Here is a 24,316-nt window from a genome sequence, read left to right as displayed (position 1 = left end):
GAAAAGCAGGAGTTGTTTATGAACTAGGACTGACAGTGATGTTTTGATGTTTCAGAACAGTAGCAAATAAGTGATGGAGTAATGGTTCTGTTGATAGTGTTTTCCTGCACTAAAAATTATAGCCTCCCCATATATCCTCCCTTCATATTCTTTGGCAAAGCCTCCATGGATTATTTCACAAGGGAGCAGCAGTCTGTTGGACTGAACATGTCTCTGTCTTGTGGAAAGGGCTTTCTTCCATGTTAAATGGGATTATATGGGAAGTTTACAATTTGCTTTAATCTGATGATCTGATGTAAACCCTTTTGTTCATTCTGCTAAAGATGCAATAAGCAGCTCTCATCACGACTCAGGAAACTACTTTCTTGGCTTCAGAACCCACACCAAAAGGTTTCCTCCCAGCAGTTTAGGGTTAGGTCCATGCATGAGAATGGTCTCGCTGGTGAACTTCCTAGCACAAAGCTAATTTGGATCTAAAGACGTCCCGAAGAGCAGACGAAGAGCACGCACTATGCAGCCATTTCTGGTAGCAATTCTGAATGAGGATTTGGGGATCCTATTGCTACAGGCTGGCAGAGACATCGAATGGACTCCTAGCATCACTGTCCATGTGTAAGAGATTAAAGCCAAGCAAGAGCATTTCACATGGCCCCAGCAAAGCTCACCGGTGACCAGGGAAGCAGGTGGCCACACTCCCATGTGGTGCTGAGCTTTGCTTTGCCTAGCCCAGTGCATCCTCCTGTGGGGTAATACCCATGGGCTACTCTCACGGTGCTTTCTGTGCTTGCCTCTCCAGGGTGCGCCAGGACGGATGGGTACTCAAGGGGAACCTGGTTTAAAGGGTTACCAGGTAAGGATTTTATTTTCATCCTCCAGCTTCTGTCTGTTCTCAAATGCAACAAAACTTCCACTCTAGGATGCAATATCATTCTTAAACTATGATTGATTTCTGATCTTGAGTTCAGTTTAGTTCTTTCTGTAGTCTCCAGCTGCACCATCACAACTTCTCCAGATGCGTTTGGTTCATCTCTGCCACGACCCATGTGTTCCTCCAAAGCTGAGATGCACAACACAGGGCTTGTGAGATCTGACAGGAAACCAGGGAGGACCTTCAGTCAAACAGCTCCTTCCTCTCTCCTCACATGCTGTCTGCTCTCCACAGGGACATGCAGGACCACCAGGGCCAATTGGACCACCAGGACCAAAGGGGGAGAAGGTAAGTTTGCAGAGTTTAGCCATCTCATTTTCCACTGGCATGGCAGCTGAGCTGATATAGAGACGATTGCCCCGCTGCCATAACACCCATGCATGTGTGCTCTCCTCCTCTACCTGTGGCACAATCAGAGGTGCCTCCTCTGCAGCACGGCCACCTACATCACTCCTGCCGCAGCTTTACTGCTGCATATCAGCACTGGGACACCCGTGCCACTGCCATACACTTTCCAGACACCATGTGCCCTTGTGCCAGTGGCTGAGCCAGGCAGCATGCGTTCTGGGAATATGTTTTTCCTGTGTCTGCAGAAATTCTGCTCAGTCCCCAGGCTGAAGAAAATCAGACTAGTAGCTTTTTATGATCAAGTCAGAATAACACCCTGCACAAACTAGCTGATCTTCATCAAGCTGCCTATCTGTGCTTGAATCAGCTGATAGCATGTTGTAAGCGAGGCAGAACTGGTCTCCTCTCCATTGCCCTTGCTCCATTTTCCTCATCGCCGACCCACCCCCTTACCACACTTATCCCCCCCACCCCTGGACAAGCCCCTTGCCGCAGCTGGCCTGAGTCAGAGCCCTCTTTCCACCGCGGCTTTCCCCCTGGGTTTTTCCCCTTTTGCTGAGTCAGCACGGCCGTAACCAGTTCAGGCTGGAGAAGTGACTCACGCTTTAATGGTTTCCTGTCGGCGGAGCTGGCTGCTCCACGCTCCCAGCTGGCCTTGGCTGTGCTCAGGGCCGCTGGAGCCCCTCACATGCCTGCAGTAGCAGCAGCGATGCTCCCTCCCTCCCTCCGTGTGGGAAGGGAAGTGATGGTGGTTGGGACTGGTCAGTCGTGGGGTCCCCACGAAGAGGAGACATGCATGAACTCTTTTCTCTCATTTTCCACTCCCCATCACCGAGAAAGCTTTCGGCTTTCCCTCTGCACACAGGTGTGATTGCAGCTGTACGCGTGCAAGCAGGAGACTCATTGCTTCTAAAAGGAGTTTGTGGGACAGATCCCAAGGACTTGTCTCCACTGGGGTTACAAATGTGTCCTTTCAGCTCAGGCTCCGGAGCACGCTGCTCTCTGTGCTCTGCCTGGAGGCCCCTTGTGCAGCAGTGAATCTCTGTGCTGGTGGCCGGGAGTCAGTGGGCCACAGTGAACTGTTGTGTTCCACTAAGATATTCACCTGCCTCAGAAATTTTGCTTTGGGGATGAACAATGGTCGTGCTGCTTTTTCTCTCATTTCCTGATGATGAAACACATGCGTGGAGGAACAGCTGATGATGTTCCTGCTGCTCTGCATCTCCATCGCTGCCTTGCTGCATTTCCTCTCAGTCCTCGGCCCTTCTAACACTGACCCATCCACTTCCCAAGCTGCACCCCTTGCTCTTCCAGACTTCAGCAGCATTCCTCCTTAGGTGTATTCTTCCGAGTGGCTGTGCAGGAAGTGGCACAACCAGCCTAGAATAATAATGCAAGAGTTCACCACCAAGCACAGTGTCAGTTGAGAGCCTGGCCAGAGGTTTCTCACAGTCCCGCTGTTGAAACTTGAGCATCCTGGCAAAAAGCTGTGAGTCAGGACTACCAAAAGCAAGATCAGCCATTGGTCTTACAGCAGAAGGAGTAAGAGATGAGCAGATATGTATCTCTGTTGTTTAAATTGCAGCTGTTATATTATTTTAAAACATTAAAAGTTGTCACCTTCTTGAAAACTCCCAATATTTCAGGAGTAAATGGTCTCCAAATTGTTAATGTGAAGCACTCTCCCCTTCACCAACAAAATATTCTTTTGCAAATGGACACTAGAAGGGCACTCCCTCAGAAACAACATGGATCTTGTGACATCAGAGCACAGCAATGCTGATGATAAAATGAATTCTACATGCAAGTTTCCAAGCCTGACAAAGATGCTGAAGCATCAAATGCATCCCGCTGAGAACAGTCAGATTTGTTAATGACCATTGACAGCCGGATCTCGCTCACGTCTTCCTGGAAGGTCAGCGGGTCTGCTGGCACCTTGCTGGGGAGCAGCTCCAGCTGAAGGAGGAGAGCACAGCATTGCGTGCCGAGCCTCCAGCACCATTTCCCGCAGCATCCAGGTGCTCCACAAAAGTCCTGCATCTAAGTTATCTTATCCATCCTTCCTTCTTATCTCCGAAGAGTTGCCTGAATCCCAGGTCTGTAGCCTCACACACGCGTGCAAACATGGAAATGGAAGCCTGATTCTGAGAAATGAAAAAGAAACTAAAATGGGACCATGACTGCTCTGTGAGCTTTAAACAATGGTAAACTCAGCTGTGCTGAAGAAGAGGGATATATAACGGTGGGGAAGGTCTTCCCTTTTCCAGAGAAGAAAGCAACTTGGTGAGAGGCATTATTGTGGAATCCATCTCCCTTGTGCCATACCAGCCAGCTACTCCGCCGCATTTAATATATTTACAGCTCCTCAAAGAGGCCTTGCTCAGAGCAGACGCCTGCACTTGGCAGCTGCTTAAAGCAGTCCAGATGGGATCCTTTTAAAAATTACAAACTGGTGTATCTCACTTTGGGACAGGATCCAACAACAACAAGCCTTCCCTTCTTCTCCATGCATTTTCCATTTGTATCCCAACATGTTTACTTTGCTGCCCTTTACTCTAACTTTTTTTCACTGCAACTTTCCAAAGAATTAGCGCAGACCTTTCATCTCCCTCTTGAGCAGCTGAGGCATCAGGAAGTCCTGGAGGAGCTCAGTCCCACAGTCATAGAGCTGATCCAGGCTACAGGGTTTTCTCAGAAGACAAAGGAAAAGGTGGGAATTAGACTCAAGGGGACACAAAGCCACAACTCAGCTTTGGGGATAAAGTCTGTGAGTCATGATGTTCTTCAAGGGTCCCCAGAATTATGAGCTTTCTTTGAGTTCATCACGCTCACTTCAGCTCCCAAATGGCAAGGTGTTTGCATTCCGTTTGGGAAGAAGCAATTGGTGCCAAGACTTCTGCATAGTAACACATACACTGGGATTTCTTTCTTCTTAAGACTTGAGAAATGGTGGCTTTGTTTCCCTTCTAGCCTACATTCCACTGATAGTGGCTAGAAAGCAAACCAGTTGCCAGGTATTTTACTGCTGACTTCAACCCGCAAGTTCAGTAGCTCTGGAACCTGTTGGCAGAGCCTGTTAGACATTACTTGCCTTTCTCTCTACTCTGACACCCAAATTTCTCCATCCATATTGCTCAGTACTATATTCTCAAGCCATCCTGTCACAGTTTCTCCCTATATATTTCTTCTACCATGATACATCCCCAAACCCCAGACTGGAGTTCCCCACCCAGCACACGATCACTTAAGGACAGTATAACCATGACCTAGGACAGTATAACCATGACCCGTGAGTATATATGAAATCCTGGCAGCATTCATCCAACACATGTTGCAGTAACAGAGAAGGAAGAGGCCACTCTTCCTCTTGACCACTCAGTGTGGGTCAGCATGTCTCTCTCAGCAGTGACACAGCCCTGATTCCAAGATGTGATCCAGTTCCTACAGAAAAGAAGCTGTTTGCTCCACTGAGTTTTTTCACTGAGGGTTATTCACTGCTCCAGGTGGGTCATTACCAAGCATCCCATATGAGCAAAGCACCCCAATGCCTTCTCCCAGAGGCAAAATCACAGAGAAACTGCCCGAGAACCTTTACTATCAGCAGCTGCAAACAGAAGATGAGAAAAGCCCAGAGAGAAAGTCAAAGACAGTCATAAAGACACCAGAAAGGGCTGATATAACCACTGAGGATTGCAGAAGTCTGTGGAAAACTTGGCTCTGCACCGCTACGGAGATTTGGATGTTCAAGGCTGTAGGAGCACCCCAAGCACTCCAAACACAGCAGCTGCAGTGTGCCAGAACCCGCCCAAGACCTCCTCTCTCCAGTAGCTGCACATCAAAGGAGCTCTGAGACATGTTCATTCTAAAGAGCCAGAGTGCCAGAGACTCAGGGATATGAAGTAGCCAAAAACTGGAGGAATGTAGCTGTTTTCTGTGGGGAGCAAAGAAACAGCCGTCTCTGAGCTAGACTCCAGAGAAAATGGGACATCATGACCCTGAGTGACTTATACAACAGAATTAAAAAAAGATAGTGTCTGTGTTAAGTCTTGAGGATCCCTCTGGGTATTTTGGAGAGACCTCAGTTATAAATAATCCAGATGATAGTATCTACCAACCAAACCATGAGCTCTGAGCTCTTGCTGGGGAGCATCCCATCAACGAGTGGAGCTGCACATGCAGCCAGTGTGTAAGGGGCTGACCCTCTCACCTCATCAGTTGCAAGACAAGCCCACAATGGTGGCACACACCTGGGAGCCCATCCAGACCACCCTTGTTCCCATGACAGCCCAGGCAATGCTCAATGAGGGTGGGGAAATGCTTGATTAAAGCGTTTGGTTTAACTGTCAGCAAAAAAGTTCAGAGGCAGAGAACTATTTCCCATATTGTCATAATTAAATGCTTCTTGCTTAGTTTTAGGAATTGAAAATAACCCTTTGCACCTGGTTCCTTAGGGAAGAGGGTGAGACCAGGCAGAAACAACCACCAAAGACACCAAGAAAGCAGTGTGAAGAGTCAGTGTACTCCAGGTTGTGAAACAAAACAAACAAAAAAAATGTGTAGAGTTTCTTTGGATGAAAAGTTAGTAAATTCAACAGAGGCTTTGACTTAAGGAGCCCGTGATATGGGAGGACTGGATTGGGTCTGTACAAAAGCATTTGCCATATAATCTGCTGTCTATATTAATGCTAGTATTTTTATTCACAGGGAGAGCAGGGTGATGACGGGAAGGTAGAAGGCCCACAGGGACCACCTGGAGACAGAGTAAGATGTTAAATTCCTTCTCTCATCAATCCTGGCTTGATTTTTGCCGGTGAATTAGTTGGGTTGTTTCCCTACTTGTAGCACATGTACAAGCCATTGAGATATTGTGCGTGGCAGATTGTTTACATCCACCTTAAGTCTTTGTTGTGTTGTTGTAGGGCCCTGTTGGTGACAGAGGTGATCGAGGGGAGCCTGGAGACCCTGGTTATCCTGTGAGTCTTATTCCAAATACATGATCCAGAAATGTTTGTCTTGAGGAAGTGCTTCCAATCTGCCTCAGCCCACAGAAGGTCTGCCCTTTGCCCAGTAGTCACGATTCATAACCCACTGCTGTCCCTTGTCAACCGCTGTACGTGGCTGTTTCAAACAAGGAATGATTCGGATATCTTTACGTAAAGTGGTGAAAATTTTGCTGAAGGCAAATGTAGGTCCTGCAGGTCAGCATCTCACAGTGCCCTGTGCCTGCCTGAGCACACTAGACCGAGAGAATGAGCAGGACCATCTCATCAGAGGTCTTTGTGATTATCAAGGCAGTACCCTGGGGAAGATATGTACCGGAGACATCCTGCCAGTGCTGCACAAAATTCAAGACTGATGTGCCCATGGTTGTAGACTCTCTCATGGGAAGATCTCTGTTAACTTGGAGGTTTGGAAGCTTCCAAAATCTTAGCAGGATTTCTTGCAAAAGCAAAACCAGGGTTATGACTTCTTCCCCTGTACTCCTGACACCCTCTTTGCAGGACATCTCCAGCTGATTAGTGTTGATCTGTGAACTAAATCTTACCTCCATCCAAAAGCAGCTGGTCAGAGTGACCCATTCCAGTAATGTACAGCAGAGTTTAAATTCACCATGGTAGCAATGCTGCTGCCTTATTTTGTAGCACAGCAGTGAAGAACAGTCTCCAACTGTGGACGTTAGTGCTGTGTGTATTTAGGGATGCAATGGAAAGCTTTCTTTCATGGTTATATGATGATTAGCAATTCCTCTTGGCTGTTTCTCCCCAAAGCATGTCCATGGGAGCATGTACACTACCCACAAGCTTCAACATTTCTGTGTTAGTAGAATGCAGATATGTGTATCTTCTCCTTCCCCATACAGCGTGTTACATCCATTTTTATTTCCCACTGACACAAAAGTACCCAAGAACAAACACCTGTTCCCTCTCTGTTTTTTATTTAAGGGTCAAGAAGGGCTTGATGGAGAAAGAGGAAAACCTGGACAGCAAGGCTTACCTGTAAGAGATGCTGCTTTATTGTAAGCTACCCAATGTCACATGCATGTGAAAAACAGATGCAAAAAGGAAGGAATGTGGGAAGGGCTGCAGGAAGGAGTGTGTGGTGAGCTCTGAAACGCGACATGTGCCTTTCCATAAGCCAGGCCTGTAGAATGGGCACTTTGAGTCACATGTTGAGACTAATAAATGGGTGACAAAACAGGGGGCATTCCCAGAAGTCTGTCTCCAAAACTGTCTTTTCAGAACAATCCAAGAGGGACTAGATATCTTAGGAGATGGGCAGTGGGAGACAACAATGACAGTGGAAAGGTCTGCTGGGAAATGATGCATTTGGCTGCTGAGAGCTGGTCCCATGTGAGGCGAGACCATATTATTCTGCCTGCGTGGTGTTTCCTCTCAAACCAGTGCATTTATGAGACTAAATTAAATCCAAATTTATTCCCTTGCTATATATGGCAGCATTTAATTTGTATATGTGACTATTGCAACTCTGAGTGCAGCACCACATTAAATGTAGTTTGTATTGGAAAATCAAGCTGAATCAATTTTCATTCTTTGTAAAGCTGCTGGGAAGAAGAACAGATTCTATTTTGGGGTAAAATAGTGCTCTGTCATACAGCCTAGAAATGGGTAGAGCTGCCACACTCCCCGGTGGATGTAGCTTATTGTGAGGAGTGGTAGCCCTCAGACGTCGGTGTTTCAGATGGAAGCAGGAGATTTGCATTGTCTTTAGTAAAGAGCCATTAGACACACGTGGCTCAGAAACAAGCTGAAGGAGGAGAGCTCTGCAGGTATGTCCTTACTTACCGTTTCTTTGATATTAGTCCAGAAATTGCCCCTGACACAAATACACACCAAAAAAAAAAAACCAACCCTGAATGGTCAGAAGATGGAGACGTGTGTGATGGGGAAGAGACCAGTAAGAGAGGAGTGAAGTATCCTTTCCACCATAGGTAGTTCTCTAATATCTGCCATCCAGGCAAAACCAAGGAGAGGTCTGCAGCATGCAAAAGGGAGGTAGCACCCACACTAAAGATGCAGTCGCTGTATAAACTACTCGTTCCGCACGTAGCTCCTGCAGTACCTTTCTCAAAACAGGCTCCTTCCTGCCCACTCCTCAGCACTGTTTTCCAGGCGCCATCTGGAATTTAGTGAATGATTTCCATGAATACAAACACCACCCAAGTGAGGGGGTAGCATTGCTTCTTCTCCAATTGACACCCTGTTAAATGCTCTCTGGAGACAGTTCCTTGCTCCTTTTTCCCCAGGAGGCCTGTCTGAGCACAGACTGTTCCCCTGAATTGTTTCCATACGGTCTGTGTTGTTAGGGCACAAAAACTGCTGTTCTTTGTACTTCATGCAACATACTGCCAGAAGAGAATTTCAAGCAGATTTTTCTTGCTTATGTTTTATAGGGGGATCCTGGACCACCAGGCCAGCCAGGAGCAAAGGGATCCAAAGGTGATGTGGTAGGTTTCGGCAGGGTGGATTTATAGTGTCCCGAGTTTAAAGAAAATGTCTAATTAAGACGACTCATGTTTTTCCCCAGCATGTGTGATTTGGCCTATGGTCTATGCCTTGAAAGACTCTGGAGAACCTAGTGGGAGGGCTGTAAACATGTATTGAAGTGTCTAAGCCCAACAGTTCATTGGTTTCGTGAAGCTGGAGAAGATCAAGACAATTACAGTTCCAGCATGATGGGTGAATCTTGGGCAGGTCTTTAGTCACTGCCATGGGTTGTGTCTCTTTCTCATAACCCCATTTGTGGTGCCTCCAGCCACAGCTGGCTTGTCTGTCCCTACGGAGGTTTGAGCCGGGCAAGTGTCTCTCTCTTTCACTTGAACTGTAAATTTTTCTGGCTTGAAACCTTCCAGATTTGGAGTCCATTTATCCATGCAGTTCTTATGTTTCTTGGAAGAGTCCCTCTAACTTTTTGCCCTTATTGAGCAAGAAAACACAGCACACATGGGTCCTTCAGGGTTCATTGGGATACCTCATACCTACTCCTACCTCTACATCTGGCTATAATGACAGCTTGCTAATTATTCTCACAGATCAGGGACTTTATTTGCTAAAACATAAGTATGTGACCTCAATACTCAGCAAATTCCTGCTCCCTTTTGGCAGATGTCAGGATTTCTAATCTGACCCTGCTGGGGTAATGCCAGAAGATAGTTTAACCTACAGTAGGTGTTCTTGGCAAAAAGCGTACTGGGTGATAAGATAAATGAACTCTACCCATCGATGGACAATCTGGAACTGCCTTTGGGTCTAATGAATAGCAGAAAAAGCACCCCCAGGAGTATTTCTTTCATGTAGCTGGCCTGCCTGGTCCTCTGCAGATGGAGAAACAATGCACAGAAAACGGAGTGCTTCAATTTAACAGCGCTTTAGTACATGACCTCACTAAGAGAGCTCTAGTGAAGGTGATGAGGCTGAGTTTTCCATTCATTCTGCAGAAATTAATCCTTTTTACAGCTAATAAACCTCAGGAGTATTTCTTTTACATCTTTGTTCACAAAGAAACATTGCAAATTTTAGACACAAGATACACTTTTCGTTTACATTAACTTTCCAAACTAGAAGGAGCTACCTTGCAGAGAAAAGGTTTTACTGAACGCCCTGCAGAAGACTTGCTGGGCCCTTGATTCGGCACTGTGCTGTCAATGAACTGACAGAGGACGCAGGTTTTAAGCATCTTGTTCTAATGTTTGCCAGTGCACTGAGTCCTCCCTCGAGTTCATCCTGCTTTATTTGTCCTCATCTGCTCTGTATTAGGAAAAATGTAGGTCCTTGCCTTCTAGCTATTCATTCCTGCCCTAGAACTCTCAAGACGTACGAAGAATCACTTGTAATAAAACCAAATAGCAGTTCATTCCCCAGTGTTGGAGCAACTGACTTTATAAATCTTTTTATAAAACTCTTTCCAACCATTATCCAAACGCACACCCTGAAGTCAGGCTCTGAAGTGGAGTTGTGCTAGAGCTGCTGCAATTTTAGATGTCTTTCTTGTTTTACTTGCAGGGTCAAAAAGGAAAACAAGGAGCACGGGGCAATTCAGGGAGCAGAGGCTCACCGGTAGGTAAAAATCCAGTTTTCTGCCCCAGAAAATGCTGGTCAGGGACTCCCATCACTGACACCTCTTTGATTTTAGGGCATCCTTGGGCTACCAGGTCCTCGAGGAGTGGTGGGAAGGCAGGGTCAAGAGGGTGCCCCTGGAGTGGACGGAGTGCCTGGGAAGGATGGCGTGCCTGGGGTGCTGGTGAGTTTGCAATTGTCACTTTAGAGCGTTAATAGCAAATGCAACTTAGGAGCTGGAAAACTAAAAGTCAGCACCAGAGAAATGGGTGTAGTCCAGCTATAGATACTCCAGTGTACACGTACCCAGAGTGGATGGCGTGCTCCTCGTCATATCTCACAGGCACATGGAGGCAGCAGGTGCCTTTGCATGTCCCAGTCTGTAAATAAACCAACATTTCTAGCCTGGTAGATACTTGCATGCACAGACTTCTGTATACATCTCTGCAAACCCACCCATGCCCAGAGCATGGTGCTTGCTGAGGGCAGAATCACACGACTCCCCTGTCCCCCCAGAAGCTGTGAAGCGGTGGAAAGAGCATCTTGTTTCATAACTTCTTCTGGGTTTCTTTTCTAGGGAGAGCAGGGTGATGATGGGGAAGAAGGTGTGACAGGCATGTCAGGCAAAAGAGGGAACCCTGGCATACCAGGACTCCCCGGGGCACAGGGACCACCAGGATTCAAGGTGAGTTTCTGAATCCCTAAGATACTACTATGAGCAATCCAGTCTGAGCCTGTCTCTAGAGATTGGATTGCCCAAGGTCTAATAAGGTCCTAACTCCTGCTGCCATCTTCCACTTAGCTACAGGCTCAGTAGACCTTTCTCCTTATCCATCCATCCATCCATCCATCCATCCATCCATCCATCCATCCATCCATCCATCCATTTTCATGACGTTCACAGCAGCTGAATGTCCCAGAGACCTTTCCTCCTTCATCAAAGCTCAGGAGCCTACAGATACACATACTCACACCATGAACACTTTAGCTTGCTTTCATTAGAAACCTGGCTAAAAAAACATGGCCTTGGAGACATGCAAAGGATGTCCAGGATAAATGACTTCATGGGAAATTCGTGTGTCCTCTAGCTGCTGCCCTGCGAGGGCTGAAGTACTGAAGGGAAATCTGTTCTGCTTGTTTTTTAGCATGTATTTACTGGATTGGAACAGCTGGAACCAGTATCAGCTTGGACATTGCTCTGGGTGGAAGCAGGGACAAGCTGCTTTAGTGACCTTGGGGTTTCTTCCTGGTCCTTGCTGTGGTCCAGGCTGGCCCCAGGATCTTAACTGGACCAGCAGCAATTCAGCCGGTTTTAGTAAATAGGAAGACTCCAGCTGGGTTTGGAGCAGCTATCAGGTCTGATTTAAATTATGCCTCCCATAACACATCACTCTTAAACTGTCACTTGCTGCCCTCCAGCTGCCTTGGGTAGAATAACAGGCTGTTACAAGAAATGACTGAAAGACCCTTGTGTCATCATGACAGACTCATGGCTCCAGGGAAATTTGTTGCCCCTTTTCCAGCTGCTCAACCATCCTAGGCTCTTGCCGCCTTTGCTCCTCTCACCCAGTCTGCCCCAGATTGAGTAACTGGGGCTTGTGCTGCTCCTGGCTCTTGGCAAGGGGAAGAGATGGGGAGCAAAGTGTGGTGCTGGGTCTCAGAAGCCCCTCTCTTGTCCTTAAGTTGTGTAGTTGGTGCTGGGGAAAAGTTGGTGGAGCTGGAGTTGGTGATGGCTTTTCAGCCTCTGGATTGAAGTCTCCAGCTGAAGTCTTGGCACATTGTCAACATTTTAGATGTATTAATCATCAATTGCTAGCCTGCTGGGGGGAAGAGATTATGAGAAACCACAGGGCAGGACAGACAACATATGGAAGTGCAAAGAGAAGACGTTTCACCCCCTTGCTGTCCCCAGCGCAGGCAGTAGAGCTCTGCTGAAGGTCCTGCCCTGCGCGAAGCTCAGGAGGGGACGCAGCCATGCCCATCGCTGGTCTCACACTGTGCACCCTGCAGCAAGCTGCCTTAGCAGACCTGAGGCATCTCCCGATGAAACCACATTCCTTATCCCAATGAGCCACTTTTCCATCTTTCCATCTATGGCTGTTTCGACTGAGGGTTGTTATATTTAGCTCCTGTCCTTCGGAATTACTTGAATTCTGTTATTTTTAGGGTGAAAGAGGATTGCCTGGACAGACTGGCCAAACAGGGAAGAGAGGATCATCAGGAGGAACGGGCCTTCCAGGGAGCCCTGGCGACCCGGGACCCAAAGGACAGCCGGTTAGTGATGAATGGAGCTGGTCAGACCTGACTCCAAGCCATCTCCTGCAGAAGAGGGTGCAGATCCGCAGGGTGGGATAGCAGAGTGAACCCTGGGAGGGTCTTGTACAGGGAAACCCATAACCAGGTCGCGCATGAGTGCAGGGGCATCAGCACAGATCTCCAACACACACACTTCCCCCTCTTCCCTGCTCACTTGTGCACCGAGACATCGAATCCACGCCCGTGTTGCCCAGGGCAGCGTGACCGTTCATGACATCCGGGTGCCTCTGTGTGCTGGCAGCCAGGCTGCAGAGCATCTCACACACCCCTCAGCAGTGTCCTCGATGAGAGTGTTGTGAGAGTGCTACATGGAGTGTTAGGGGGTGAACTGTGCACCCCAAGCCATCCGAAAGGCACAAAGAAGGGTCTGTAGCTCTGCTGGGACATGCAGGAGGTGCAGGACCTGCCATCATCAGTGCTGTTTGGAGCTGCGAGTTCAGAGCACACTGTGGGAGAAACACCAAGAGCCCTCGGTCAAAGCAGCAGTTAAATTCCCACACCTGTCTCCAAGGCAGGCTCCTAATCCTTACTGCTTTTATTTATTGTACTTGTGGGATTGCCCAGTTTAGCACTGATGTGTCATGTTTTATCAGGCTATATTGAGAATACTTAAGCTATTTAGATTAGGACCACCATCAGAGGGGCCTAGTTAAGCCACAGATGTAAAGATGAGGAAAAAAGAGATTAGGACTAATACAAAACAAGGGACAAGATGAACCCCAACTACCTCAATTAAAATATACTTGTTTGATATTTTATATAAAACCCTGTGATGGCAGTATTCAAGCTGAAAGATAGTAGCCAACAACATAATAACAATATCATTTTTCCTCTTGTGTCCACAAGTGGCCGGTTCATTTGCCCAACATTGCCATTGCCTACCTTGCTGCATAGCTAGTGGTCAGGTCCCCTTAGCTGAGATGACTCCATGGCATTTAAACCCTTCTGACTACCCATTTACTTTTGCCCAAAATTCCTCTAGAAAGAGGGTTTCGTTGATTCTCCTAACACAGGAAAGACCTTAGTTCTCCGTTAGTAGCACTTTTCCTTTCCAGGATCCATAAATGGGCAGTTAAATCAATTTGTATCCTTGGAAAGTTTCTTACACTCCACCGAGTCCAACCAAGCCCTTTCTTGCCAAGCAGTCTCTCACTGTTGTGGCAGGAAAAACTTCCTAACAGTGAGGTCTCTAGACTGACTCTGGAATAGCCTTGTAATAGAGATGGTGGAAACCCCATCACTTGAGTCATTTACAACTGGGCTGAACAAGACATTGTAAAACATCCCATAAAGTAAAATCCAGCATGGGTCACATAGTCCTGCCGAGAGTCCAAACAAGCCTTTTCCATCTCTAATGTTCCTAAAACTGTAGATGAATCATCTGGTGTATGTTTCTGACCCGTTTTTTTTTTAACGTTGAATCATTTTGCATTTTGACATCTGAGAAGTCCCGAAATATCAAAGGACATACATCTCAAACGTGGTGAAATGAGGGTGTTTATATAAGGACATGCTACCCAGTGTGGTTTTTTTATTCTCAGAGAGCATGCTATGTGCTAATCCAATCTTGATGACCTTCCAAATATTTTATTATTATTTTTCTTAAGAAATTGAGCAAAAATCCCTGCAGGGTTGAATAGGAAAAGAATGAGGCGATATGCATGGTTTTCCTGGGTTTGAGTGGGAGGTTATGTTGTAGGAACATGCACTTTTTTGAAAGCTTGAATGAGCATAGTTTGAAATTATCTTTTAGTAGGTCAGTCCAGCTAGATTTAAAAATAAAAGAAGAGCTTGTTTTAAAAGGCTTTGAGACTGTTTTTTTCATCATGAACTTCCAAGATCAGTCTCAGAGTAGATGCTCTCCATCCTGCTTCTGCTGACTGTGGTCCAAGCTAGACAAGCATCTGCTAAAAATAGTGTAGGTATGCCTCTCATTCTGGGGGCAAAAAGGCCTAGTCTATGAGATCTAAGTCATCTACAAGTCTAAGAGATCTTCTGGAGTTGCTTCTAGCCTGATGTTTGTGTAATTCCTTCAGATTTCTTTCATACTTCTTTCTCATCAGTCCCACTTAGACTGAAGAATACTAAAGGATTTCTCTTTCTCTGAAGCTGCTGAACTCTTGGCGCGTCTTCGAGTGACCAGCCGTTCAATGTGAACTTACTGTTGCTCTTTATTCTTGTATTTGTCTTGGCTGTTATTTGCAGGGAGACTTTGGCGAGGCAGGATTTCCAGGGATTGCGGGCATGTTTGGGCCAAAGGTAAGAGGCTGTCTTGTGACCAGTTGGCTTTCTACTCTCTCTCTTTGCTGGGGACAGACAATGCAATACTTGTTGCAAAGACCTTACTGGCAGCTCTGCAGAAACTTTTGGAACTGAATCATGATTTCAACTTTCTTTGGTTTATGTACCTTCATAAGGTTATGTTGTTAAACGAGCGTGTGTTTACATATTCTTTGCTGGAGCATATTTCTGTTAAGATGGATAGACTGTAATGGGAAAGGGGCTGTCCTATAGACCCCAGAGCTGTTTTCCCCACCTGAATGTCTTTCAGACACTTGTATTTCCAGCATCAGTCATCATTCTGTACCTGAGACACGAATATGCATTCCTAATGTTGATAGCTTGAGTTGAAATTTAGACTCATTTTATCAGCATATCATTTTTCCTGGTGAAGGGGCACCAGTATGTTTTCTGTAGAAAGTAAAGGGCTTGCAAAACAGGAGTGGGAAAAGAATTGTTAAAAAATTGGACCTTCCCATTCCCATATACAAGAGGCAGCAACTCTGTCCTTGCAGCAGAGCTGTAAGCAAGGGCATAAAGATGGGATATGTCTATTAAAGGGACCTGGCATCTCATTTTTTCTTGCAGGGCCCCCCAGGAGACCTTGGTTTCAAAGGCATTCAGGGACCACGTGGGCCACCTGGTCTCATGGTGAGTGGTTTTTCAGTTTGTTTGGTTTGGGAGGATTTTCTTCTTTCCTCCATCCTCTATTTCTGTGAGGATGCTATAAGGAGCACAGTGCCCTGTTCACCATGTGCCAGGCAAACAAGCCAGTGTCACGGTACCGCCTCTGAGCCACCAGCACACATCTGTAGGTAACTGTGAGTGCACAGGTCTCTTCTGCCTTGGAGATGGCCCTGCTGCTATGACCACTGCACAGATTATTCCAGCTACACTGAAATCTTTCTATTTCTGGAATTTCTGAGGTTTTACATGGGTTGTGACAACTGTACTGTGAGGGCTTGTTTTATAGTTTTATTTCAGCTACAGCAAATACCATGATCATGTCGCTGAAAAGCAGCAAAGAAATTCAGTGTCTTTACTGAGCCCGCCATGGTAAAAGCGACAGTCAGTTCCCACGTGGTTGTTCATGCATATCTTTTATTTTCTAGGGAAAAGAAGGAATTATTGGTCCACTTGGCATCCAAGGTCCCACAGGAAGCCCAGTAAGTATCTGCGATTTTTCTGTCTGTATTTCATAGAAGAGCATAATGTTTGAGATCCAAGATGCTTGAGGCCAGCATGAGTAAATCCCAAGTCCTGCTGTAATGAGGGAAACAAAATGGTCTTTAAGATTAGCAGCTTGAGAGAAGTGCAGGTTTAGTCTCTAGCTGCATATATAGTTGCAGGGAGATTATTACTTTAAAAGTGAGGAGCAATTTACTGTAGTGCAAATTTTTCGATAGATTGTCTCAGACTAGAAGACAAGAATGTTATTGCAGTTATTCAAAAGCAAGCTGCCAGATATTCCAAAGAACTTGGCCTGAGGGGGGCAAAAAAATACACACACACACACACAAATTATAAATATATTAAACTGGGAACAGCTTGATTCTGGGAAGTGTTGAAAATCCCTGCCTGCCCCAAAATGCTAAAGGCACTGAACACAGACTAAAGTTCAGGTCAGTGCTTCATAAAACCATGAGCAGGAAGTTATGCAGAGTTCAGTACAGAGGCTGCTACTGGCAGAGGTGAAAACCAGTAAGATGAACTCAGGCATTGCCAAAACTTCCAGTAATGGCTTTATTTTTCCTTGGGATGGGTGGGCCAATATGGCAACTTGAGCTGATTTGTTTAGAGATGCACTTGGGTCCTTGCGAGGAGCTTCTGTGTGGCAGCACATCCTGCCAGTGCCACTTGCTAACAGTCACTGACAGCCGCCTCGTGTGCTTTAACAGGGGCCCAAGGGAGACAAAGGCAGCCGTGGAGAAATGGTAAGTGCTGGTCTGCACCCCTGGGTGCATCCTGGCATTAAGAGATCCCTCCTCTGAGCAGCTGAGAGCCACACTGGGCCCCGCTGCACCTGCTTGGCACTGGCTCAGTGTGGTGGCATCAGGCTCCCACGAGGGCAAGATGTGCCCATCTATACATGTGTGTGCACACGTATGTGCACACACGTCCACAGGCACATATATGCCCACTCTGCTGTTAAAATTGCCATTTACTTAACCCAATTACACAGCAAAAGCTAACACTGTACGGTGTTAGCTATGATCGTGGCATCTCCAGGAACAAATCGCAGTGAATGGCAACTCAAAAAGCCGCAGGCTGCCCCGGGCAGGGGCACGGGACCTGTCTGAGCAGCATCGTCCCAGGTGCAGCCCCACAGCTGGGGGAGCAGTGCCAGGGCACGTTCTTGCCTTCTGCTCTTCCTCCTGTCCCCTTCTTGTGGGTGCTCTGATGGACTTTTACACCTTCTCACAGTTGTCCAGATCCAATGTCAGGGGAAGTTTCAATACAAACCCAAAAGAAGATTAAGACACTAACGAGGTTCAAATGCTGCACAACCCTTCAAACTTTATTCCCATAAAAAGAGGTAATAGCGATAGGACAGAGGGAAGCAGAAAAGGTCAGAACAGCCAAGCAAGCGACGCAGCAATCTCAGTTACCACCACCACGAATCCAGCGGCGTTCCGTTGGTTCGATCTCTGGGCAGGTGATGGGGGATCCCTCGAGAGAAGAGCACACAGTCCTTTTACCATCCCAGTCCCCACAGTCAGTCCGCCCATTTCCACGGATCTCGTGATCACACTCTCTGGCCCGTGTTCCTCCATGCACACCTGACCAGGTGGTCACAGTGGCCATACCAGGGTGGGGGGCAGCCAGCAACGCCTTTACCCTCCGCACGTCCCCCTTGTCCCCGCTTCTTCCCCTGGTCCTGCACACAAGCACAGCTTGGGAGATGTCACAGAAGCTGTAGTTGCTCCAGCTTCAGGCAGACACTGTGGGGTTTTTTCAGGGACATTTCAGGGCATACTTCTTCACAGCAATGGAATGCTGGGGCTCAGTTTAGACCATGGTGTCAAAACAGACAGTTTACACAGTCCAACAGTTTTACACCGCCCTGCGGCTCAGGAGATGGTAACGGTGCAGCAGCGATGCCGAGACAAAACGGCTGACAGTCCCTTACAGCACCTCCGTGGTGTTCTCACCATAGAGGGGATGTGTGGGGCGCGCTGGATACGTTATTCTTCCTCCTTGTTACTCATAAATGCTCCCCCCCATGCTCTCTGGTTTGCTTCCTTTAGCAACCAGTTGTTGTTCCTGCACACAAGGGCTTGGTCCAGGCGTCGGAGCCCAGCAAACACAGCTGTGTGGCTGGTGCAAAAAAGGCTGTTTCATGCCTTCTTCAAACAAGACCTCTAATAAGCAAATGCCCACAAATACCAACAATCCCAGTGCGCATTTCTAACCAGCCAGGGTGCTGCCTGTTTCTTCTTGCTCACCGTTTTCCACTTCCATGGCCCCAGCAGAGGACAGCGTGCTGCTGGGGACCTGAGCCCCAGAGAGAGCATTGGTGTCAGGACCCTCGGCATCCTTTGCTGCACTAACCCCTCCGAGGTTGGCAGCACTGTCCTTCCAGTGCAGCACCCAGCCCTTGCGCAGGCACCCTGGGAACAGCACATGGCTCTACAGGGAGATTTTGGTTTATTAATGAACATCTTCTGACACCTTCTGCCTTTTTTTTTTTTCTTTTTTTTTTCTTTTTTTTTTCTGCAGGGTCTGCAAGGTCCAAGGGTGAGTATTCAAAAATCACTTTTTCTGACTAATATTTAAATAAAACAGTTGCTTTTAGCAAACATAAAGCTGCAGGGTGGGTAATTGTGCATACAGGGAATGTGCTGAGCACCTGGGGGTAGGAATGAGAGCTAAGGAGCAAAGGGCTGGGAACAAGGGGTGCTGCAGGAATAGTCCAGGTGCAGACAGATGCACCCAGAGTTGGGAGATGAAGGAAATGAGATGACCTCCTGTCTCCAGTAGGGTTTGAGGGAGAAGATGCTGTAAAATGTCAAAAATCTGGAGGATTTCAGCAGAGACCAGACTCATGCTGGTGATAACCATGAGAAATGGAAATACAAACTGGAAACATTTCACTAACTGATGCCACTCTGTCTTTAGGGTCCTCCAGGCCCACGAGGACACCCTGGCCCTCCGGTACGTATATGTGGAAAGAGTTCAAAGACAGTATTGAAACAAGCTAAAATTATTGCCATGATATCCTCCAGGGGACTGTTCACTCACTGGAAATTATAGCTTAGCCCCATTCCTCATATGCAAAAATGTGTGTGTGAATGGACTAGTGTTTCTTGCGCTTTAGCCCAAACCATCTCCAAGTATTTTATAGAGACAGCATTGTTGCCTCTCTAACTCATCTGCATTGAGGGATTCCGGGGGAAAGAGGATTTCAAAAGGACATGACTGAATATCTTTGCAATAGTGACTGCCCATCTTTCTGGCTGATGCCCCTTTTTTTGCTTTGATTTCTAGGGACCGCCAGGAATTCCAGCCTCATTTGTAAGTTGCCATTTTCTGTATGTTTGTTAACGATGCTAATAAGTCATGCAGAGCCAAGGTGCTGATGGGACATCCAGAAAGAGCTGCTGGGACCCTGAAGACACACACTCAGGTCCAGCAAGAGATGCTGTGTTAGCAGAGCAATGCCTGAATCGCAGCCCTAGACCAAGAAGGTCTGCTTGCAACAGGGCATGTTCAGCTTCTAATAACCTCAGTTACCGTCTTTTTCATCCCACACTAGCAACAAGACAGCTTTGGGGCAGCTTTCCAGACGCTAATCGACTCGAACACCGCACTCAAGACAGAGGTACGAGGGTGCTTTTGAACTCGCTGGTCTTGGCTGGAGCTGGAGGCTGGGAACGGTCACAGCGTTGCTTGTTCTTTCTGTGTGCTTAAAGTTTATACACACAAAGCTCTGATTTGTCACTGTTCTTGTGAAGTAGCTGGGGTTTACGCAAGCAAAGATCCAGTTACAGAATACGGTTCAGTGGTGTTACTAATTTGTGAAGCTTCAGACCTCATGACTTTGCCATCACGGCTTTTCCAGCGCTTCAGAGACATCCCGTAGGGCAGTGCAGGGGCTGTAGCTTGTAGGGTCCCAGCCGGCACAGCCTGTCTTGGACTCACTGAGTTTTCCCACAGATAAAGCAGAAGGAACCCTTGTGGTTACAGCACCCCAAGGCCCATCTGACCTTGCCTCCTTTTTGCTCCAGGGTTACCAACATCCAGACCTTCTCATGCTGGACCATGGAGGGGAGATCTTTAAGACTCTACACTACCTCAGCAACCTCATTCAGAGCATCAAAAGACCCCTGGGAACCAAGGAAAACCCTGCACGCATCTGTCGAGACCTCATGAACTGTGAACAGAAGATGAATGATGGTAGGAAGCTCTGAGTGTCCCAAGGCTGCATCCTCCATAGGGCCATTTCACATGGCCCAGGCTGGTCTCCTTCCCTGGGACCAGTAATGCAGAAATCAAAACTTTCCTCTTCTCATTCACAGAAAAAGTTAAGTGTCCTTGTTAATCCCCAAATCCTCCATTTCTTTAGGTACCTACTGGATTGACCCAAATCTTGGCTGTTCCTCAGACACCATACAGGTCATCTGTAACTTCACCAATGGTGGGCAGACATGTCTCAGCCCCGTCACCGTCTCCAAGGTACACACAGCTCAACCCCAGCACAGCACTTCCCAGACTACTATTACAAAATATTTACCCAGGGTTGTGTTGTTCCGGGACGCTGGATGGTGACCGCTATGACACAGCATGCTGGTTTCTCCTCCAGACAGTTAATGTAGCTGCAACATTCAAAACAGGTCTTGTGCAGCAAAAAGCATACCTAAGGCTGTTACTGACTCTTGCTGAGACAAAGCAGTATGTTTCTAGCAATGTTTAATTAAGGTCATAATAGAGGCCAGTAATTTTGCAAACATGCTGCTCCAAATGCTTTGTTGAACTAACTTATGTTCAGGTCACTCTTGCATTTTGATTTCTGTCACCTGAAAAAGTGAGGTCAGCTTAAATATACAAGTTGCCAGTGAAGTTAATGCTGCAGGATTTTTCTTGAGGAAGCACCTGTACCAAAAATACCAATAACAATGTTTGGGTCCATCTGCAGATGAACTAGAACCTGCTGCTTTGCAGAAGCATGCGTTGAACTCAAATGTGTATGTTATTTTCCTCCTTCTTAAGGACCTGACAGTTTGCTCTGAAAAATAAAGGACCTGCTGTGTCCCCATGAAAACTTTCCAGGTTGACTCGGCATCTGGCCCTTACACCCATCCGCCAGATGCAGGTCTGGGCGTCCGTGCAAGGGCACCTCCAGACTGAAGCAGAGTGCAGGGCCCAGCTTTGCTGCTGCATCTTGCACTAAGCCTGCCACAAGCTCCCCCGGCCCCGCTGCAGGGGTACATCCTAACATCTCTGTCACCTTCACAGCTGGATTTTGACATCGGTAGAGTCCAGATGAACTTCCTCCGCCTCCTGAGCTCAGAGGTGGTGCAGCACATCACCATCCACTGCCTGAATACCTCCGTCTGGCGGGAAGGCTCATCCGAGAAACCTTCAGAAAAAGCCGTGCGCTTCAGGGCCTGGAATGGACAGATGTTTGAGGCAGACGGGCAGCTCAGACCAGAAGTGGCGGCTGATGATTGCAAGGTCTGTTGCTACGAAAGAGGGCAGGGGTGGAAAGAAATGCCAGGCTGAACCCACTTGGGGCACGAGACAAGGTTGAGTTATACCTGTGCTTCTTATTCTACAAAAAAAAAAGGGGAGAGAAGGGTCTAGTTTATCTGTTCACCACTTCAATTTTCCAGTCCAGGGTGCTATAGCAGCTCCTGTTAAGTAGATGGCCTTCAAACAGAAAGCAAAAAATTAAATTCCAAAGTTACGTGTCACACGTAGCAGCAGTCAAATGGCAGAAGGGGGAACTGCCACCTGAAGGTGGTGACCAGTGGCACACCAAGTCGTCAGTAGCCACGTCTGCATTTTGGGTTCACTGCATTAGGAGTCTGTGTTTGGTGATACTGGTTCAAGCTCAGTTTCCATCAACTTCACCTGCATAAGGGATTCCCCAAAATGCTTTCTGAACCTCACCCCAGACCTGCTCAGCCCAAAGGGCAGTCCCTTGTCTCACACAGGGCTTTTCAAGCTTGTACCTTAGTGAAGCACATTCCTTTCCAGCTGGATTCGTCCTCCAGTTAAAGAGCTTTTTCTCTGTCCTTCCTCCCTGCACAGATCAAGGATGGACGCTGGCATCGGACTCTCTTTTCGTTTCGGACGCAGGACCCTCAGCAGCTGCCGATTGTCAACATCTACAACCTTCCCCCATCCGAGCCAGGAAAGCAATATCACCTCGAGGTCGGCCCCGTGTGCTTCCTTTGAACAAAGCCATCAAAACCTGGCTCCAAGGCTTTGACCCCGTGTTTGGCCTATGTCTTCACACGGGCTCTCCCACCTCTCTGCAGCAAGGACAGCTGGGCTGTATCTTTTGGGTCAACTCTTGCTCTAGCCTTTGGCTCAAGGTCTCAAAGAACCCGTGATCTACTGAACTCAGCAGATTGTTGGAAGGAGGGATAACAAGGACGTAGGGGAAGCGGGTATCAGTCGGGACATGAACAGTGAAAAGGGATCAGGGGACTAAATGTTGCAAGCGGTTCCACACACAAAGCTTTTTCCATGACCAAAGAAAATATTGAGAGAAACCTCAAGCAACTTGCAGCGTGTGGGTTTTCTGGGTTTTTTTCCCCTCCCCATTTTGCCTTACCTGGTGCCTGAGTTACCAAATGTTCTTTCCATTGAAAAGTAATTAAAAGATAAAGCTTCCCTCTCAGAGCTTGTCGCCTTCTGGATGGCCACGTGCTGCTTCAGGTCTCCCAGGCGGAGCTGCAAGTTGAATCTGGCTGCTCTGTGTACCGGAAGCATTTTGATGTGCAATATTAGAAGAAACAAAATATATATATTATATTATTTAAAGCAAAAAGAAAAAAAAGAAGAAAAAAAAAACAGAAAAAAAAAACTTAAGTTCCTCCTTCCATGAGTGAGTTTAATCAACATGCCTTCTCATGCATGGTGTTGGGGTAGGGGAGAGTCCCGAAGCCAAGAGGGGGAATGGAAGGAGGAGAGGGGAAGAGATTGGTGCTAAAATAGAGAGGATGGGCTTGTCTGATTTGTTTCTACCTCTCACTGTGAAATCTCTGGTGCTCTTAAAAAAGTGTGTTATTTTATATATATGACTTTAAACTATTTAAGGTTGTGAAGGTGCTACCGTGTCTTGCCACAGACCCCCAAAAAAAGCCCATAGGACCATCTCTCTAGGGAGAGAGGAGGTCATCATCTACAGCTAAATCAGAGAAACAGTCACCATTAAAGGGATCCTTTAACTGCCGTGGATGTCAATTGTGCGCAACAGTTCAAACCGTGTCCAAAAGAACTGACAGGATATTTTAAAAGCAAATTTGCTCTTTTTTTTTTAATTATTTTTTGTTATTCAGCACCTCACTGCTTTGGGAGGGGAGTGAGGGATACAGCTCATCTGGAAGCACTGAGCCTCAGAGAGCGCTATTTTTGAGTCAGTTGTCATGTAACTAGTTTTGCTGTAGTCGCGTTGGCCACACGTCCGTGCCGGCTTGCGTGTGCAGTGATTCCCTGGTCTAAGCTCGTATTTAAACCCAGCTCTGCAACCCTTCTGTCTGGCCCCTCTGTCAAGACTGACATGATGGTACCTTGTTTCAGAACCCAGCCGGGTTTGGAGGGGTTTTGTTTTGTTAAGTTTTGTAGAAATTTAGTCTCTATATGTAAATTTGGAGGATTTTTTTTTTTTTTTTTTTTGAAAGAGGATAATTATGGTAATCTTTAATTCTATATAAGGAATAATATTGATGTAATCGGAGCTGTACTGTATCAGAAATGCTTCAGTGCCTGTTTGGAGTTTTCATGTCTCATATGGACTATGGATTTTATTTTTTTGAGGAAAAAAAAAAAAATTTATATGTGAGTCTCTCTTTGTGTATTCTTTTTTTTTAACTACTGCCTGCTGGTTGGTTTCCAACAACCATCAAAAAAGGTTAACAAGATCTGTCCCAGATACCTCACCCTCCACACAGCCCTGCCTCTGCTCAGAAATACCTCACCCCTGCACGGGGCCGGCTCGCCCCAGCACCCCCAGGCCAAAATCACCATCGCTCATCGCCCGCTTGCTGCCTTCCCCTGCACACACACTCCCACACTCCTGGGTTTCTCGCTCTCTCGTCCTCTTGCCATCGGTTTTGTGTGTTTTCTTGAGGTTGGAGTTACCATTTGTTCTCATTAAAGCTTTCTTCCTTCTCTTTTTTTTTTTTTTTTTTTTTTTTTT

The 24,316-nt window shown here is 46.9% G+C and overlaps 1 protein-coding gene across 3 annotated transcripts in view; it reads left to right on the top strand.

Moving 5' to 3' along the window:
* The window catches only part of LOC113486516 (collagen alpha-1(XXVII) chain-like), a 162,012-nt gene extending 139,067 nt beyond the window's left edge, over nucleotides 1–22,945 (top strand). For 2 of the 3 annotated variants that reach the window (XM_026860526.1, XM_026860525.1), the window contains 22 exons: nucleotides 797–850; nucleotides 1,163–1,216; nucleotides 5,981–6,037; nucleotides 6,196–6,249; nucleotides 7,219–7,272; nucleotides 8,688–8,741; nucleotides 10,297–10,350; nucleotides 10,427–10,534; nucleotides 10,928–11,035; nucleotides 12,517–12,624; nucleotides 14,872–14,925; nucleotides 15,535–15,597; nucleotides 16,059–16,112; nucleotides 16,845–16,880; nucleotides 18,667–18,684; nucleotides 19,066–19,101; nucleotides 19,435–19,461; nucleotides 19,703–19,768; nucleotides 20,175–20,343; nucleotides 20,513–20,622; nucleotides 21,403–21,621; nucleotides 22,201–22,945. In XM_026860526.1, the coding sequence (XP_026716327.1) occupies nucleotides 797–850; nucleotides 1,163–1,216; nucleotides 5,981–6,037; nucleotides 6,196–6,249; nucleotides 7,219–7,272; nucleotides 8,688–8,741; nucleotides 10,297–10,350; nucleotides 10,427–10,534; nucleotides 10,928–11,035; nucleotides 12,517–12,624; nucleotides 14,872–14,925; nucleotides 15,535–15,597; nucleotides 16,059–16,112; nucleotides 16,845–16,880; nucleotides 18,667–18,684; nucleotides 19,066–19,101; nucleotides 19,435–19,461; nucleotides 19,703–19,768; nucleotides 20,175–20,343; nucleotides 20,513–20,622; nucleotides 21,403–21,621; nucleotides 22,201–22,347 (1,704 nt within the window). In that variant the 3' untranslated portion in view covers nucleotides 22,348–22,945. The remainder of the gene's footprint in view (nucleotides 1–796; nucleotides 851–1,162; nucleotides 1,217–5,980; nucleotides 6,038–6,195; nucleotides 6,250–7,218; nucleotides 7,273–8,687; nucleotides 8,742–10,296; nucleotides 10,351–10,426; nucleotides 10,535–10,927; nucleotides 11,036–12,516; nucleotides 12,625–14,871; nucleotides 14,926–15,534; nucleotides 15,598–16,058; nucleotides 16,113–16,844; nucleotides 16,881–18,666; nucleotides 18,685–19,065; nucleotides 19,102–19,434; nucleotides 19,462–19,702; nucleotides 19,769–20,174; nucleotides 20,344–20,512; nucleotides 20,623–21,402; nucleotides 21,622–22,200) is intronic. The other variant, XM_026860524.1, reaches the window with a different exon arrangement.
* The last annotated feature ends 1,371 nt before the right edge of the window (nucleotides 22,946–24,316 follow it).

Source organism: Athene cunicularia (assembly GCF_003259725.1).
Source record: "Athene cunicularia isolate RWA chromosome 17 unlocalized genomic scaffold, athCun1 chr17_part1, whole genome shotgun sequence".
In the NCBI taxonomy this organism is placed as follows: Eukaryota; Metazoa; Chordata; class Aves; order Strigiformes; family Strigidae; genus Athene; species Athene cunicularia.
Note: the sequence above shows the minus strand (reverse complement) of the source record. Positions and strands in the feature narration are given on the sequence as shown.